At 57.5% G+C, this 13,852-nt stretch overlaps 7 protein-coding genes across 7 annotated transcripts; 2 read left to right on the forward strand and 5 right to left on the reverse strand.

Moving 5' to 3' along the window:
- Positions 1–16: 16 nt before the first annotated feature.
- On the reverse strand, positions 17–3,690 carry ACA1_025670 (DOMON domain containing protein; the record flags this gene model as incomplete). The annotated part of the gene is made up of 20 exons (XM_004334014.1): positions 17–79; positions 203–307; positions 391–591; positions 690–820; positions 896–982; positions 1,122–1,279; positions 1,345–1,478; positions 1,609–1,698; positions 1,800–1,888; positions 1,977–2,068; positions 2,142–2,247; positions 2,303–2,410; positions 2,481–2,562; positions 2,666–2,779; positions 2,864–2,912; positions 2,970–3,069; positions 3,160–3,217; positions 3,294–3,345; positions 3,427–3,502; positions 3,621–3,690. The coding sequence occupies 20 exons, from the start codon at positions 3,688–3,690 to the stop codon at positions 17–19; spliced, it is 1,965 nt and encodes a 654-aa protein (XP_004334062.1).
- Positions 3,691–4,064: 374 nt separating this feature from the next.
- On the reverse strand, positions 4,065–4,911 carry ACA1_025680 (uncharacterized protein; the record flags this gene model as incomplete). The annotated part of the gene is made up of 4 exons (XM_004334015.1): positions 4,065–4,100; positions 4,212–4,372; positions 4,460–4,613; positions 4,684–4,911. 4 exons carry the CDS (start codon positions 4,909–4,911, stop codon positions 4,065–4,067), a joined length of 579 nt encoding a protein of 192 aa, XP_004334063.1.
- A 254-nt stretch (positions 4,912–5,165) lies between these two features.
- Positions 5,166–6,333, reverse strand: ACA1_025690 (Fibrillarin, putative; the record flags this gene model as incomplete). The annotated part of the gene is made up of 3 exons (XM_004334016.1): positions 5,166–5,576; positions 5,677–5,850; positions 5,995–6,333. 3 exons carry the CDS (start codon positions 6,331–6,333, stop codon positions 5,166–5,168), a joined length of 924 nt encoding a protein of 307 aa, XP_004334064.1.
- A 332-nt stretch (positions 6,334–6,665) lies between these two features.
- ACA1_025700 (DHHC zinc finger domain containing protein) lies at positions 6,666–7,962 on the reverse strand (the record flags this gene model as incomplete). Its single annotated transcript, XM_004334017.1, has 8 exons — positions 6,666–6,810; positions 6,881–6,978; positions 7,056–7,142; positions 7,246–7,305; positions 7,380–7,510; positions 7,578–7,603; positions 7,691–7,794; positions 7,900–7,962. 8 exons carry the CDS (start codon positions 7,960–7,962, stop codon positions 6,666–6,668), a joined length of 714 nt encoding a protein of 237 aa, XP_004334065.1.
- Positions 7,963–8,411: 449 nt separating this feature from the next.
- Positions 8,412–10,083, reverse strand: ACA1_025710 (ubiquitin domain containing protein; the record flags this gene model as incomplete). The annotated part of the gene is made up of 6 exons (XM_004334018.1): positions 8,412–8,681; positions 8,776–8,934; positions 9,019–9,142; positions 9,241–9,373; positions 9,462–9,578; positions 9,657–10,083. The coding sequence occupies 6 exons, from the start codon at positions 10,081–10,083 to the stop codon at positions 8,412–8,414; spliced, it is 1,230 nt and encodes a 409-aa protein (XP_004334066.1).
- A 323-nt stretch (positions 10,084–10,406) lies between these two features.
- ACA1_025720 (Hypothetical protein) lies at positions 10,407–11,855 on the forward strand (the record flags this gene model as incomplete). The annotated part of the gene is made up of 6 exons (XM_004334019.1): positions 10,407–10,454; positions 10,563–10,733; positions 10,820–10,974; positions 11,051–11,366; positions 11,442–11,516; positions 11,574–11,855. 6 exons carry the CDS (start codon positions 10,407–10,409, stop codon positions 11,853–11,855), a joined length of 1,047 nt encoding a protein of 348 aa, XP_004334067.1.
- An 852-nt stretch (positions 11,856–12,707) lies between these two features.
- Positions 12,708–13,736, forward strand: ACA1_025730 (uncharacterized protein; the record flags this gene model as incomplete). Its single annotated transcript, XM_004334020.1, has 4 exons — positions 12,708–12,862; positions 13,097–13,277; positions 13,400–13,515; positions 13,609–13,736. Coding segments are annotated over 4 exons (580 nt in total), but the record flags the coding sequence as incomplete, so codon positions are not given.
- Between the last annotated feature and the right edge of the window lie 116 nt (positions 13,737–13,852).

The raw sequence follows: 13,852 nt of genomic DNA on the forward strand, positions 1-13,852 counted from the left end.
CTGCGCTCGAACTCGACTACTGGAACTTGGTGCCGATGGCGCATGTCGAATCGTAGCTGTCGTTCGGGTCGTTGATGTCCTGATGTGTGAAGAAGAAGATGAAGAAGAAGAAGAGGATGATGAAGGTTAGGTGAGGAAGAAAACAAGTTGCACGATCATCACTTCGCTTCTGGAGTAATTCTCGGTGCCATCGACGGCGTACCTTCTCGCCAATGCCGACGGCGGTGGCGATCCAGAGGCCGATGATGGCCACCGCCAAGCCCACCTGCACGACCCACAGGCAGATCTTCACCACCAGTGGCGGTTGCTGATGCGCCAATCACATACGGACAGACGAGACATAAGTTCGACGCCACAGTGGGACCGACCACAGAAGTGCGCGGTGCGTACCACGGGCGCTCGCTTGTTCATCCAGGGGATCTTGTTCTCCGGCGAGAAGTCCTTCATCTCCGTGCTGCCGTTGTCGTCGTCGACGCGCTGGTAGGTGAAGCCCGGCCCGCCGAGCCACGAGCCCCACGGCGCGAACCACCGCAGCACCTCGTGGGCCAGGAACAGCGCGATCATGCACGCAATGCTCACACCGTACGTCACCTGCGTGAGCGCATGTCGTGCAGGTGCGATGGCACGCATGTACGGTGTGAGACCACGGGCTGGTCGAGACGTCAATTGCCATAGGTGCGTGCGCGTACCATGACGTAGGTAGGAACGCAGTAGAGAGCAAGGCCCAGGTAGATCTCGACCAGGCCCAGCAGCACGAGCGCCTTGCCGAACCACGCGTGCGTCAGTCCGATCAGGTAGCCCACCCAGTTGGGGTCGCGGTCTGTCCGATCGCAGTCGCGACCACTCGTGAGTGAGCCACACAGCCGGAAGTGGCGTATGCAAGGATGTGGCGTACATTTCTTGAGGAACAGCTCCGCGATGACTCCAACGAGCGGCAAAAAGAAGGCGCAGATGAACACGATGATGCCGATGATCTCATGCGCTGCACTCGAAGGCAATTGTGTGCGTGTGCGTGTGCGTGTGCGTGTGCGTGTGCGTGCGCGTGCGCGTGTGCGTGTGCGTGTGCGTGTGCGTGTGCGTTCAGCACGATGTTCTCAGTGGTATGTGTGAGATGGTCGCACCTCCTTTGAAGTGGTCGATGTCCCGGTCGCTGACCCAGCTCACGATGAGGGCGAAGGCGATGAGGTTGACGACAAAGGTGAGGATGCCGAGGAAGCCGTGCAGGTGCACCCACACATAGCCGTACAGCACCCACTTGCCCTGCGGCGTCTTGCAATACCTGGGGAGGCGCCGGGATGAGCGATCGCGCTGGGCTTGCGCGGGGGGGGGGGCGTAGTGGCTCACCTTGCGATGAAAGCGCCGGCCACGGCGAGCAGGCCCCAGGCGAAGAGCATGAGGATGCCGTGCGCCTTGCGCTTGTCGTCGGTGGAAACGCCGGCCGTGGCCCCTGTAAGGAAGTCGACCGTCGCCAGTCCTTTCTGTGCGGCGTAGACACACACACACACCACACACCACCACACACCACACACACACACGGAGGCGCATTGTCAGCGCCAGTCGCTGACCTTGGCGCGTATTAGCTTACGGCGTGAGAAACCGAGAACGCACCGTGTTGGAGGCGTGTTGACAGAAGTCAGGGCAGTCGCGCTCGACCAGGGAACGCTTCCCCGATGGCGCGTCATAGGCCCACAGCAGTTTCTGTGCGTGCGAGTGCGGGTGTGCCGCGGACAATCTGCGCGTTAGCTTACGCCCGATGCCAGGAAAGTACTGAAGTGAACGAGTAGCAGTCAGCGCCGCACCTGGAAGCTGCCACCGATCACATTGTCGCCCTGCGCGTCGCCCGTGTTCAGCTTGCGCCGGAGCTGGCATGTGGACCATCCATTCACACCTGTACCATCCGGCGCGCGAGGGAAAGTGAGTGGCGAGTATGCCTCGGCACTGCACGATATGTGCACGAGCGAGAGCTGTGCACGTACTCTCAGCGGAGACGAGTTCGACGTTTTGCACCGCATCACTCCCGGGCGTTTCGTGTGCCGTCGCCTTCCGGTCGACCACGACGCCAGTGCCGCTGCGCAGACACATGCCAGGAAGGGCCGGATTAGTGTAATGAGCTATGACGGCGTGAGGGCAGGCGAGCTAACCCGTTGAAGGAGCACCACATGATGTCCGCTCCCACCATGTTCTCGTTGTTGTTGATGCCGAGCGCCCACCACGAACTAGTGCGAGCCGACACGTTGAACTCGATCGCTGGTGCGGAGGCCGTGTGAGTCTCGAGAGGGAACGGCAAAGGAGAAGTGCGTACAGTCTCCGTCGTCGATCAGTGTCCAGTTGAGCCGCCAGGTCTTTGTCGGATTCTCGTAAAAGTTGACCGTTGGACCCGCGGGCGTGGGAGCGGAGTCGTTGCACGCCCCTGATGAGTGCCCGCATGATGACACGTCAGCATCGCACTCCCAACAAAAGACCAGGGTGTGCAAAAGTACATTGTGATTGGCCGAACTGGATGTACGTGGGGTAGTTGGTCCCCGCGATGTGCATCTCGAATGTATCGATGTCTGTCGGCAGCTGCGGGGTGTACAGCGAACGAGAGAGGGTCCGTGAGCTCACGCCATACCGCACGCGGCGAAAGAAAGAAAAAAGGCAGGGCTGTTGCAGCAGTCCATCATACCGAGTTGCCGAGGGCGTGGATGACATACTGCGGCTCATCGGGGGTGATGTCGCGGTCCTGGGAGTCATTGGTCACGAGGAGACGTTGGAACTTGACCCACTTGTAGCCATCGATCTAGTGGAGTACAAGAGAAAGTAATGAGTGTGAGTGTTGTTTGTCCTCACAACCGAAGCTCAAGGTCGGCAAACGCGAGCGTACGGAGCCAAAGGACCGGTTCAACAGATGACTTGTTGCGTCTCGTATGGGTCTGCAGGCCACGACAGCTTTAGGATGTGACAATGCTAAGAAACGAGAAATTGCGTACTGCTGAAGGGCCGTGGCCCGGTAGTCAAGCACACAACCGCCAGGACCCGCGCAGGCACCGATGTCGCCCCCGATCCAGCCGACCCATACGTCCGAACCGTCTGCGCACGTAAATAACCACACAGGTGAGCCAGCCAGCCCTGTCGGCCATGACGTCCAGCAGCATCGCAGAGTGGCGGGGAGAAGCGTACTTCCGCTGCTGTCCATGGACCCATCGGTCGAGATGCCCACGCCCATCCAGCCATTGACCTGTGGGAGAGTTGATGAGATTCTCCGGAACCATCAACGGGAGAGAAGGAGCAGCGACGGCTGCCAAGGTACGTACCTTGGCGGCCAGGCCGATCTCAATGTTGTCACCGACAATAGACCAGTACATCCTGGTGGGCACACAAGCAGACACGCACGCACACACGAGTTGGCCACAACTGCAGTAGCGCGGTAGCGCGAGCCAGCGGTACCTGTAGTCGTAGACCGACGCCTGGAGCTTCACGCAGTTGTCGAAGTCGGTTTGGTTCCACAGCGAGAACGTTGCGGCTGCACGCAGAGCAATTATAATTAAATAATTAATAAAAATGAAATATTTAATAAACAGCCAATAAAACCAGCACGGAAAATGCCGCAAGTTGGAGAAGGGGGATTGGGGGGGGGGTACCTGAAGCGAAGTCCAGGCTCGCCAGTACGACGACGGCGACAAAGAAGAACGAAAGCGTCGTCCCCTTCATCCTTTCTTTACCGACGGGAACGAAGTAATCAGAAACAAAATCAAAAGGGAAGGAGGCAGGGGACTTGCTCCCTGCTGGTCGTGCAGTTGGTGCTTGCTTGTGGAGGACTACGCCAATGGCACTCCGCTAAGGGGATCCGGGAATGGGCCTTTCCGGTCGGCGGCGATTGGGCGGGCACACACCGCGGTGCCGGAGGGGCGGGGTGGTCAACCGCCTCGCTGAGTCAGGTCTCGCCAGCTCTCGAGCCGAGTACGGAAGACGGAAAGGAAGATGGTGATGCTTTATCAATCCACAGTGACGGGATGGATACAATAAATAGCGCACAGAAGCGACAGAGAGGCAATGAAGCTGCAAGGGGGGTGGGAATGCTGGTGCTAGTAGGTGAAGCCACCTCCCGAGAAGTCCAACACCTGGAGATGATGAGAGGAGAAGAAGGGGGTTGATGAGAGGCCTGTGACATCCACGTGGATCCATCCATGGTAGACACATCACACGAATGGACGAGGCTTGGCGGATGGTACCTGCTTGGGGCTGAGGCCCATAGCCCAATCGGCATCGGTCGGCAGCAAACCCAGGTTGTAGGCCTTGTAGGCGCCCAGGCCGAAAGTGAGGAGATTGATCGCAACGAAGACGAGCTGGGGCAGCAACAGCTCGCTGCCCAACTCAGCGAAGCGCGCAAACTCTGAGTGTGTTGCAGTGCGGTTGCGTTTGAGAGTGAGACAACAGCGCGGAGCCTTTGTGTGCGCTCATTGAGAGAGGGAGCACGTACCGGATCGCACGGACACGATCGCCTTCAGCGGGTTCGCAACGGTGTAGAGGGTGATCATGATGTTGAAGATGTTAACGCCGCTGCCGGTCATCCACATCATGAACAGGGTCATGAAGATGCTGCGTCCAGGCGCATAGGCCGCCTCCCACGCTTTCTGGGGGGGAGCACTATCAGCAAACTGTCCATTGATGCCGAATCTGCACAAGATTTGGGAGGAGATGGACCTTCTTGAGAAGCTCCTTCATGTTGGGCGTGGCAGGGGCATTGCCCTTGCCTGCGCCAGTGCGGCTGCCCGCCTCGCTCGAGACTTGCACATCGCCTCTGTAGCCCAGGGGGGCGATGATTTGTCCCGAAGATGATGTCGATGAGGAAGTGGAGAGGCTCACTTCTCGCCTCGTCTGGTACTTGTCCTTGGACAAATCAAACGCCCATTTCCGCTCTTCCTTCTGCATCTTGGTTCTGATCTAATTCAATTGCGAGGTGGGCACTTTTCCTTTCGTTTCTTTCTTTTCTTCAAAAATCAGCAGATCCTCCATCTCGCAGATGATCTTATTTCATCTCTTGCGTGGCAGACGGCGACTTTCATCTTGGCCCAGGAATGCGTGTACTGGGGAACGAGTGTTTCAGTTTTTTCAATGTTTTTGGTTTATGATCGGCTTTTGTTTCCCCTCCCGCGCCAGATGATGTGAACAAAACAAGTGAGAGCTTAGGCCTTCGCCTCGGGTCTGTAGACACCCACGACGACGGCGTGGTCCCTCTCGTAGGGCTCGAGCGTGATCTGCTCCATGGGCTTGAAGTTCTCCTGCCTGAGCTTCTGCACCTCCTTGGCGAAGACAGCCTCGGGGGCGGCCGTGGAATCGATACAGTTGGCCTTGATGGAGATGACGAAGTGACCGCCGTTCTTGAGGAACTGGTGGGCGTTGATGGCCACGATACGGGCCTGATCGGGCTGGGCAACATCGGCAAAGACGACATCGACCATTCCGACGAGCATTCGGTACTTGAGGGGGTAACGGGCATCCTCGACGATGGGGACGACGTTGGTCCTCTTCTTGGCGACGTTGATGAGATCTCGGCCCGAGCGGTGGGAGAACTCAACAGCGTACACCATTCCTTGCTGCACATTTGGACGAGGGGCACAAAATTAGCAGCTGCGGAAGATAAAATCTCGGAGGAGATTTATGAAGGCATGATAGTATGATGGAGGGAACACGTACAGGTCCGACCATGTCGGAGACGTGCGACACGGAGGTACCGGAGGCGGCACCGAGGTAGAGGACGCGGGCGCCAGGCTTGACCCACACGTTCTCGACACCACCGATGATGGCAGCAGCAAGCTTAGAGCGGAAAGGATTCCACACCCTGTACTCCACCTTCGATCCATCGACCTCCTGAAGGTAGTCGAACGAAAGAGGGCCGCGATTAATTCACTGACCGAATGGGGGGGGGGCGCAATTTACGCGATTTCGGCACTAAAAGGACCGCGGAGAGATGACCACTGAAATTGAATAAGGGGGAGTGTAGAGGCTACGTACATCGACAGAAATACGCTTCTCTCCGTATACGGAGTCTCCGGGGACCAAGTTGCGCGTGCAAAGAGCGTCCTCCTTGCCTCGGGCGATGAACACGCCGTCGAGTCTGTGCTTCTCGATGACGACCTTCTTGCCGCCCCTCATGCCACCAGCTCCACCACGTCCGCCACCGCGACCGCCACCGCGGCCCCTGGAGGCACCACGGCTGCCACCACGGCCGCCACGATCGCCACCGCGACCGCCGCCGAATCCTCCGCGACCGCCACCACGGCCGCCACGATCGCCACCGCGACCACGCGGGGAGAAGCCACCACCGCGACCACCGCGAGGAGAGAAGCTCATTCTATGTGTGATGAGAGATCTGAAATTGAAAGAGAAGGAGGCCGCTGACGGAGTGTGGTCGTCTGCGCACGGAGGTGAGGAAAGAGAAATACCAGACCTCCGAGCTTTCTTCTCCGGCCGTTGGGAGGGGGGCGGAGAAGGCCAAGAAGGGAGAAAAAACCAGGGAATGCTTTGCATTCCGAAAATTTGTCGACAAATTATCGGCCACACCACGGTTGCGCACCGGGAGGGGCCGCATTGCGCAGGCGCCTGGTGGAGTGCTGTATGTGATATCGCCCAACTTAAGCATTCTAGTTTCGCCGTTGTTACAACCTCTAGCTTGACCGGCGAGCTCATCGCCGTCGCAGGTCGTATGATTCGCCGGGCACGTCGTAGGAATCGTCTGATCGCTCCCGGCGGTTCGAGGGGTAGGAGAAGCCAGTGCCTCTCGGAGGCGTCGGCCAAAACCACATCCACATGCTGTCTCCCAAGAAGTATCTGGTGGCACAGGGTGACACCTGATGTCAGCAGAGCACCAGCGAGTAAAGGCGAGACCAGGCGAGCGAACCGGATGTTGGCCATCGTGCCCAAGTCGTAACGGTTGTAATCTTCTTCGCTCTTCTTCGGTCTCCTTGCGCTCGTTCCCCATGACATTGCCATCTTGGCCTTTGCCCCCCCCCCACAAAGAAAGAGAACGAGTCAATGTTTCAGAAACGAGAAGAGAGGAGCGCGCGAGCGCGTACCAGGAAGGGGTTGGAGTGCACGGCGAGGTAGTCGATGAACGTCTTGTTGCGAGCGATGAGTCGGACGTGATCGTTCAACAGGAACGCCTGGAAGAAGACGAAGACGCCCAGAATGCAGGTGCTCGCAAACACTACTCAAAACGCAGTCGTGTCAGCCATCACAAGGACAAGCCCGTGTGTCCGCGCATACATTACCTCGCCAGTTGGCCGTCTCCGCCGCTGCAGCGAAATCTTCGGGCATGGATTCATCCTGTTGGGGAGGTTGAGTGAGAACACACTTTCACCTCCTAAGCTCACTCATTGGGGCGGTTGCGGGGAGCGAACCGGAGATGGCAGCTGATGGTAGTGCTGGTAGAAGAGGTAGAGGAAGCTGGAGCAGGAAATGAGGCCGTAGAAAAGGAACAAGAGGAAGTACTTGGTGTTGTGATAGCCCACGCAGGTCTGAATCCACGGGCCTTGTCGTTACGCGCGGAAAGTCAGCCAAACCGCCACTTCGTAAATGGAAGAAGAGGAGGCATGTACAGTGGTGATCCATCATCAGTACACATCTGCACAGATGATCAAGGAAGAAGTGTGTAACACTTAGTATCGAGTTGAAAAGGACGACGACGACGAAGAAGAGGGATCATCAGTACCTCTGGCAGAACTTGCAGTGGTGCGCCCTCTCCGGACGGAAGGCGCTGCACTTGGAGCACCACAGCACTTGTCGGCCCGCATGTGCGTCCTCTAAGTCCGCGCTCTGTGCAATATCACATTTCAACAATGAATTAATATATAAATATTATTTATTAAATAATTAAATTAGAAATTAGAAAACTACAATATAAATGTAAATATCAGGTACCCAGTCCTTGGGCACGTAGCCGGGGCCGACGGTGAAAGTGAGGTAATAGGTCCACCAGAACATGGCCAACGGGAAGTGGAGTGCCGCAAGGAGCAAGATGGACAGCAGCGAGATCGAAGAGGGCTCGGAGTCTAGTTCCGATAAAAGCAGCGGAGACGAGGATGCATCTTCGTCTGCCGGGAGAGAGGGTGAAGCGACGGAAGATGGGGAAGCAGAAGATGGGGAAGGGGCAGAGTAGAGCCAGAGGGGCTGCAGAAAGATGTGTCGCCACGCGTTGAAGTAGATGTAGATGAAACAGGCAACGGCCAGGCCAAGGGTCATGCGGCCAGCCAAGGCCATGAACAAGACCGCGCGGTCATTCCCTGGGCGCTGCACCGAAAGCGGCAGCCCCGAGCTGGTGCGTTCTCGTCCCATTGTTAAGTAATTGTTTTTTTTTAAATGCCCAGAGAATAAAAGAGAAAGTCCTCCACGCCCATTGGCCTTATCTAGTTTCATGCAAGTGAGTGCTCCGCCTACTGTGCTGCAGGGAGTTCAGGGAGACGAGAGCGCCAGTCTTCTGGCAGGCCGTCGTCGCCTTCGTTGACAAGCTCCCACATGCGAGCGGCAGGCGGTGGTGGCCGGCGGTCGCTGCCGATGCAGACCAAGATGGCGTGCAGCAGCTCTCGCGGCAGGGCGCCAAACAACCCTTCTTCGTTCCCCTCGAACGCCTCTTCGCCTTGCTGCTGTCGTTTCGATTGCCACCGGTGGGCCACAAGAATCACCGAGCGCACTTCGATGTGCAGCTGTGTGGGAAGCAATCACAAGTCAGTGGACACCTTGAATGGCAGCAGAACAACAAAGCAAATCAGAGTTGTGGCGTGGTGCCTGTGGGTCGACTGCGATGAGGCTCGCGAGCTGGGTCATGCCCGAGCAGCGGCGACCGGAGCGCATGTAGGCGCGACCGTGGTCGGTTGCAAAGTGCCAAGTCCACAAGCGGGCCTTGGCGCGAGCGCCTTCCTCGCCGTTGGTGGCCAACTCGTTAAGCACATCTCCCACCTGCCTCGTGCGTAAAAGTAAAGCAACGTCATCAGCGTCCGGCGCTTTGATTGCGATGAGGCGGAGGGAGCGGTAGTAGCTAACCTGTAAAACCCCCCCTTTGAGCATCTCGCATGTCTCCGCGCTCAGCGAGTAGGACTGGATCTGCTTGATGAAGTCGCCTATGATAGGCGTGCGGACCGAGCGCGCGGGACTCCATGAAACAACCCTGTGTTCAGAATGCGCCGCCACGCGTGGTGGCCGAATCAGCTGATCGCCTTGGCTCGGTACCAGAAGAGGAGGTTAAGGAGGAGGGTAGAGGGGTACGGATCGTAGCCGATCACGGCCGTGATGCCCGCCGGACCCACGGTGGGGTGGTAGAGGGGCGTGATAAGCCGAAGCTGGAACGGATGAAACGGATAAGTCTGGGGGAAGGCTACGCGCAGAAGGAATGCACCACCTGCCAGGGCGCGTTGCACGTGTAATGTGGGCGCAGTAGTTAGGACGCGGTCCAGCAGGCAAGGCGAGAAGGGCAATGAGCGTTGTACCCTCGTACGAGCCACCGGGCTCAATGATGAGCTCGGCCCAGTCGGTGTCTTTACCCACCCGCCACAAATGCACGCTGTCCTGCAGCCAGCTGCAGATGTCGGTCCTCTTTGCACGCTCTTCACGCAATGCAGGACGCAGCGCAACGTTACGTTAGCGTGCTACGGGAGACAAAGCGCTGGAGCATGGAAAGGTACCTTTGGATGACCCAGCGGTGGAGAAAATGGAGGTGCAGTCACCAACGACGTCGTTGGCTGGGTCGGGGGCAGGGGCCAGGGGGAAGAACAGGCCGCCCCTGAGGCGCACCACCACATGCAGTCGGGAGCCGCTGTGGCGCAGGCCGTAGTGGGACAGGGGTCGGCTGTCCTCCAGTCGCTTCCCCTCGAAGATGAGCCGGATCTGGTCGGGGTCGAGGCTGCCCTTCTCCCACATCTCCTGGCACGCCCCAATGCGGACCTTGGCCTGGCCCACGGTGGTATCTGCGCCATGACAGTCGGGGCCTGCAGCCGGCGACAGGTCTACGTTATAGCTCCTCCCCGTCAGCAGCGTGGCCGAAACATAGAAGGGCTCATAAGAGCGAGCAGTCTGCACGTCGTCGCAGGCCGGTGGTGTGGCGCGTTCCATGTTATGGCCTTTATGGCCAGAGTTCGACTTAGCTCCAGTATCTTCAGCTTATTTTAGCGTTTAAATGAAAATTAAATCAGGGGAGACGTGTCCAAAAAGAAGGTTGATGGGCGGACGAGCCACCAAAGGCCAACGCGCAGAGGCCACTGGTAGTGCACGTGGTCCACCGCCATCAGCAGCCTTGCCATCGTTCGTGGTGGCCTCCACCACCCTCCCTCCGCCCACGTGTACTGCCTCCCCCCCGCAAATACAATATAAAGATAAAGGCAAAAATTAAAAACCCACCTCCACCACAGTTGGTCCGCGTACGGGAGATGGAGAAGATGACGAAGAGACGTGGCCAGGGCTCTCGCTGCGCCTCAGACTCGACGGTGCACCCACAAGCTATGGCCACGCCGTGCGTCTCGTCGGCAGACCAGTACGCACACCCGCCCAAGCACACGTGTACGTGGGCGGGTGGCTGATCGGGTTATGGACAGGAGTGGGGCGGGGCGTGGGACTCGAGCAAAGGCTGGCCGTTGCACTACCACCACGGCAACGGTGGCGGTTGGCAGACACGCATACCCCTGGACCTGATCCATGCATACCACTCGGCGAGTGAGAGCGGCAGCCCTCCGCTGGAGTTCAAGTTCGCCCTCGTGAATGGCCCGGTACACGCGCACTTCATTTGTGTATTTCTTGTAAACGCGTTCTTGTCGCCGGGCTTCGTTGTCGCACCATCTGACACACTCATCAGGGAGATGTGTGGGAAGGAGGACCCAACCGGGTCCTGAGCGCTGATGCGGTTTCAGCCATTGAGAAGGCCGAGGCCAGCGGCGAGTGCACCGTGATGAAGCTTGCGTGGGAGGAACCCGATCGCGTACTGCTGACAACAGTGCGACCTACGCCACGGTATTCCGTGCACCTTCTTCTTCACCACTCCACCATGGCCATGCACATGTGTACACAGCTCATGCCTGCCACACAGGGGAAGGACAGCAGTCGTAGTGCTGGGCAAGAAGCTGTTGCCCGACGGCCAGCCCACGCCCGACCTGGTGTCACGCATGAAAAAGGCGGCCGCCATCTATCGGGTCGAGCGTCTCCAGCGAACAACGAGAACAAGGAATGCAGCGACCACCGATGATGACGATGGAGAAGCTAAGAGTGAAGGAAAGGGAAAAGGCAACGCGGAGAACGACGAATACGGCGACAGTGATGATGTGGTGGTGATTGTGACCGGCGGCGCGACGGTGACCGACAAGAACACTGAGTCGGTGGTGATGAAGCGATTGCTGGTGGAACTGGTACGAACAAACAAGATTTTTTGGTTCAACATGATCTGATCAGAGCGATCACTCACACTCGGCCACAAACATCAGGGCGTGCCAGCGGAGCACGTAGTTGAAGAGCCCATGGCCATGACCACCGTCGATAATGTCGTCTACGTCTACGAGGTATGTTTATTCCGCCTCACGCGCCATTGGCTTTTTTTAAGCTCACGAGGCCGGCAGATCGTGGAATCCTTGGGCATCGAACGCATCATGGTGGTGACGGCGGCCTACCACCTCGACCGGGCTCGGGCGCTCTTCCTGTACATGCGTCACCTGGGGCCGCCCTACCATCTCTTGATGAGCTTCGAGGGCCACGCCGCGCCACTCCCTCCCGCCGCCCTGGCACGAGAGCACGACGTCGAGTCACGGGTGCTACGCAACCTCGGCGCCCATTTGGCTGCCTATGTGCCGAGCTTGGCCTCTTCCTTCACTCCCCTCCCCCACCGCGAACAACAGCCCTAGAGAGGTGCCCAAATCCTTTTTCAAACATACCACAGCGCCCAGAAAAGGCTGCGTCCAAACAAACAAGCAAGCAAACAACCATGAACACCTAAAACTCTTCTCCCCACTGTGGTCCCTCACACCAACTGCCACCGCATTCCCCCACCCACCTTCGTCGTCCGTGGGCGCTCGCTTGTCCCGACGTCCAAGAGCCCAAAAAGAATGGCCAGTATGGGGATCGAACCCACGACCTTGGCGTTATTAGCACCACGCTCTACCAACTAAGCTAACCGGCCCTTCCTACTTCTTCCTTTCATTACATAGTGCATTGATCTAATGATTGGTATTTTGCTCCCACGAGTAGGAAACACAGCAGTTCTTGCCCTTTCTCTGTTTCTCGAAGGTTCGCTCTCGGTCCAGTCGGGGATCCGCTGCCGCCCGCGATTCTGAGGGCATTTCTGGTGGCTTCTTATAGTCAGGTAGATCAGCCAGCAGAGAGCAACTTCAGCCTCTTCTCCAGCTGGCACCCGTCCATTTGCAAGCGGCCAATTTCTATGGCACGCTTCACGGGACTTCTCGCGGAGAGTTGGCCGGACGAAGCCCGCCACACCCCAACAACCCGGTCGACAAATAAAAGGTCCTCGTTGTGGTTGCTCTGCCTTCCTTGACGCTTCTTCAACGATTCCAGACTCATCTACTTCACTTCTTATCTACACACATCTCATCTATCGATCTGCCTTGTTCGTTTTTTCACGACACGAACAGTTTTTCTTTCTCGGCTCTACTCCAATAATTTCAATTAACTCTCTTCACCTATTTGCTCGCGAGAGATCGATCTGCTAGCTTCACTCCACCACACAGCACCCTACAAACATGTCGAACACTGCGATTAGCTTGGCTTTGATTGTGGAGGACGATGGCCGCACAACCGAGGTGGTTCGTGATGGAAGCGCCCTGGAGGTGGCCCGCACCATTGTGCGAAAAATCGACAACGGCGATGATGGCAAGAAGAGCTTCGAAGACAAGGGGTACGTCCTCCCCGCCGCATGCCCTTCACGATCTTGTTCGTTTTCGTTCTCTTCTTTCCAGCCTAGGCAATTGAATTCGAACCACGCGAAAGGAGCGTGTTGTTCGGAAGCCCTTTTTTTGAAGGCGATAATGTTGGGCCGTTCTTCTACGTCGTCTCGAGTATCTTCATTCTTCGTCAAGAAGAAATGCCCCAACACAGTTCATTGCGCTAAACCTCACCTTTACGCATGCAGACATCGATTCGACGTCTGGGTGGCGGATCGTGTGGTGTTCCTTGCGGCTGCCAAGCAGGGTGCCGCCAAGCAGCGCGTGTGCTTCGAATTCCTCGGCACGATCAGACAGGAGTACGATGTGAAGGGCTACGCAGACCAGCAGAACGTTTCCTCGTTCAAGAAGTTCGTGGAGGCCCAGCTGGTACGACCTCGCAGCCGTCCCTCGACCATTCTTGATCGCACTAATTCTTGAGATCTGATCTTGGGATCTGTAAGAACATTGACTGACTCGCCCTCCTTGCCCGTTGTGGTGGTGCCCTCCAGGATCGGTTCTCGGACTACAAGAACGTTGACAAGATCGGAGCCGTGCAGGCCAAGGCCGACGAGGTCAAGGACATCGCCCTCCAGAACTTGGACAGACTGCTCGAGCGACAGGGCAAGTACGTACTTAGCATCCCCCCCAACGCTGGTTTGTTTTGGCAAGACTTCTACAGTGCTGACATCTCCCTTCTTCCTCATCTCCAGGCTCGAAGAGACGGTCGATGCCTCCGAGAGGCTGAAGGAGCAGGGCGGCATGTTCCAGCGTCTGTCGAGGAAGCAGAAGTGCATGGAGAGGAGGCGCAACATTTTCTGGACGATCGTGCTCGCCATCTGCTGTCTCGTACGCGCTCTCGCTCCCTCTCGCAGGCTCCTCTATGTGCTTGTTCTACGTCACCTGGGCTTTGTGCTGACTAACTCTGTGTGGCGTCTTGTACAGATTCTCCTGGGCCTGATTGT

Source organism: Acanthamoeba castellanii (genome assembly GCF_000313135.1).
Source record: "Acanthamoeba castellanii str. Neff unplaced genomic scaffold scf7180000084451, whole genome shotgun sequence".
Taxonomy (NCBI): domain Eukaryota; phylum Discosea; order Longamoebia; family Acanthamoebidae; genus Acanthamoeba; species Acanthamoeba castellanii.